Genomic DNA, 2,321 nt, shown 5'->3' with positions numbered 1-2,321 from the left:
ATATTATATATACGTATTATTTAAAAATAATTGTGAACAGCAAAACTAACTGGTTTCCCGTGGATTTGGATTTCAAGGTTAAGTTTTTGTATGACTTCTCTTATATTTATTAAGGATTCAGCTTATGCTGCATGGCTTACTTTGGAAGGACTGCTACCTCTCCTAGAAAAAATTACTGAAAAAAAAGCCCATAGAAAAAATTGCTGAAATCAAACAACTTTTTAGTTAAATTGCTGAAGAGTGACCTGATTGATAGACACACAGAAATTTAAAATTAGACGCTTCATTCTCCTAGTGGAACAATCTAAAACTCTATTTTCTCTTCTACAAAATAAAAATAAAGAATAGCCTGTAAAACATCTCACCTGAAATGCATTTTCAGTAACATCTTCAAAATCTTTCCTCAGACTTGTTTGAAGCCCTTGCAGAACTTACCATTTTGACAGCAAGTCACTGCCTACACGGGAAGGAAATACGAAGCTTACTGAATGCGAAGGTGGCTCAGCTGTACGCTGATTTGGATGGGGGTTTTACTCACGCCGCCTGGCTTCTGCCAGGATGGCTTCCTCTGCCGAGCTTCAGGTACCAGAAACAACAAATGAAGCAGCTTAAGTATTTTATCTAAATGTCTCTGTTGTGTGTTTCATTGGTGGTTTTCCCCCCTGTATCTTGTTTGTAAGCTAATCTAGATGTTCCAATAAATCCTATTATGTGTTACTTTGTGTAAAGTTGCTAACGGAAGTGTTTTGGATTGCAGACGTCGAGATCGAGCACACAAAGAAATAAAGAATATTTTCTACAAGGTTATCCAGAAACGTCGAAAGACTGAGGAAAAGGAGGATGACATGCTCCAAACTCTACTTGATGCTTCATACAAGTAAGCCGAGGGTTTGAAGACTTATTTAGCCTTTAAGCTCTTTAGCTGAAACTGTAAACTGAAAAATAAGAAGTACTTCATCATGTTCTGAACTGGTTTTGTTGCCAGCAATTGGTCCCAGCTGTATGCTTAAAAACAGTGTAAAAGCTTTACTAGTAGAAGGTTATTCAGATGTCTGAGATTTTCATCAGTGGTCATGAGATTGAACAGCCAGCAGAGGGAAAGGAAGCAGTAATGATTTTCTTTAAGGTTCCTAGAGAGTCTAGTCTGTGTCTCTCTCTGTCTCTCTCTCTGTGTCTGTCTCTCTCTCTGTGTCTGTCTCTCTCTCTGTGTCTGTCTCTCTCTCTGTGTCTGTCTCTCTCTCTGTGTCTGTCTCTCTCTCTGTGTCTGTCTCTGTTCTCCTCCTTACCACTAGATCTTTTACTGCTCCATCTAGGGCAGGCAACAAAAGAGAAGTACTTTAGAAGAAATTGTAAATGCTACTGTAACTGGAAACCTGGTCAAATGAACCTCTAACACAGCCCCTTCCAATCTAGGAATGGCCGTCCGCTGACAGATGATGAAATTGCTGGAATGCTTATTGGGTTGCTTCTAGCAGGGCAGCACACGTCCTCCACCACCAGTGCCTGGCTCGGCTTCTTCATAGCCAGAGACAAATCAATACAGCAACAGTGCTACGCAGAGCAAAAAGCAGTGTGTGGGGATGACTTGCCCCCGTTAACTTACGACCAGGTTTGTATGTTACTTTATTTGTGCTGGGTATTCTTGTACTTTTAGGTGCTTACTTAAAAAAAAACACCAAACAGAAGTGAAGTACAGTCATATGCTTTGTGTTAGAATCATCATCTGGCACAGTCACGCTGTGATTAACACTGTTTGTCAACGTATCTCCATCACCTCCTCCTCTCCAAGGAAATTTTCAGCTTGCTACTGGTTTTTTTTATCAGTGTCAATTAATAAAATTAAGCTCCTCCAAGGTCTATTTAAGAAACAATGGTTCTGTAGAGGAGGAAGATCCTCATATTCCACTGAGGAAAGAGATACAGCATGACCTTGTTCTGTAGGCATCAGAAAACACTTGAGACAGATTAGAAAGAAACCACTTGTGTTTGATTGCCCTGGTCAGAAATTTTTTCCTTAAGTGAATCAAATGGAAAAAAAGTTAATTTATCAGGGTAGCTAATAAAGTACATATCAGTATGAGCTGATTACTCTCTTTTTTAATGTATTTGTTTTTAAATGGTATAAAGTACCGTTTTGTTTGTGTTGAATAAACTTCAGTAAATTTTAGTAGATAATTTTCTTTGTATTTTCAGCTCAAGGATCTCAGTTTGCTGGATCGCTGCCTAAAAGAAACTTTAAGGCTTAGACCTCCTATAATGACCATGATGAGAATGGCCAAAACTCCGCAAGTGAGTATACGTATTGGAGGTAACTAACTTCA

The 2,321-nt window shown here is 38.9% G+C and overlaps 1 protein-coding gene across 1 annotated transcript in view; it reads left to right on the top strand.

Moving 5' to 3' along the window:
- Nucleotides 1–407: 407 nt before the first annotated feature.
- Nucleotides 408–2,321, top strand: part of LOC104488971 (lanosterol 14-alpha demethylase) — a gene marked incomplete at its 5' end in the record, with an annotated part of 4,047 nt that continues 2,133 nt past the window's right edge. Inside the window, 4 exons of the mRNA XM_010131078.1 lie at nt 408–582; nt 758–877; nt 1,414–1,609; nt 2,194–2,289. Of these exons, the coding sequence (XP_010129380.1) occupies nt 408–582; nt 758–877; nt 1,414–1,609; nt 2,194–2,289 (587 nt within the window). The remainder of the gene's footprint in view (nt 583–757; nt 878–1,413; nt 1,610–2,193; nt 2,290–2,321) is intronic.

This window comes from Buceros rhinoceros, unplaced genomic scaffold (genome assembly GCF_000710305.1).
Source record: "Buceros rhinoceros silvestris isolate BGI_N320 unplaced genomic scaffold, ASM71030v1 scaffold8232, whole genome shotgun sequence".
NCBI classification, from domain to species: Eukaryota; Metazoa; Chordata; class Aves; order Bucerotiformes; family Bucerotidae; genus Buceros; species Buceros rhinoceros.
The sequence above is the reverse complement of the archived record's forward strand: the minus strand, read 5'-3'. Positions and strand labels throughout refer to the sequence as shown.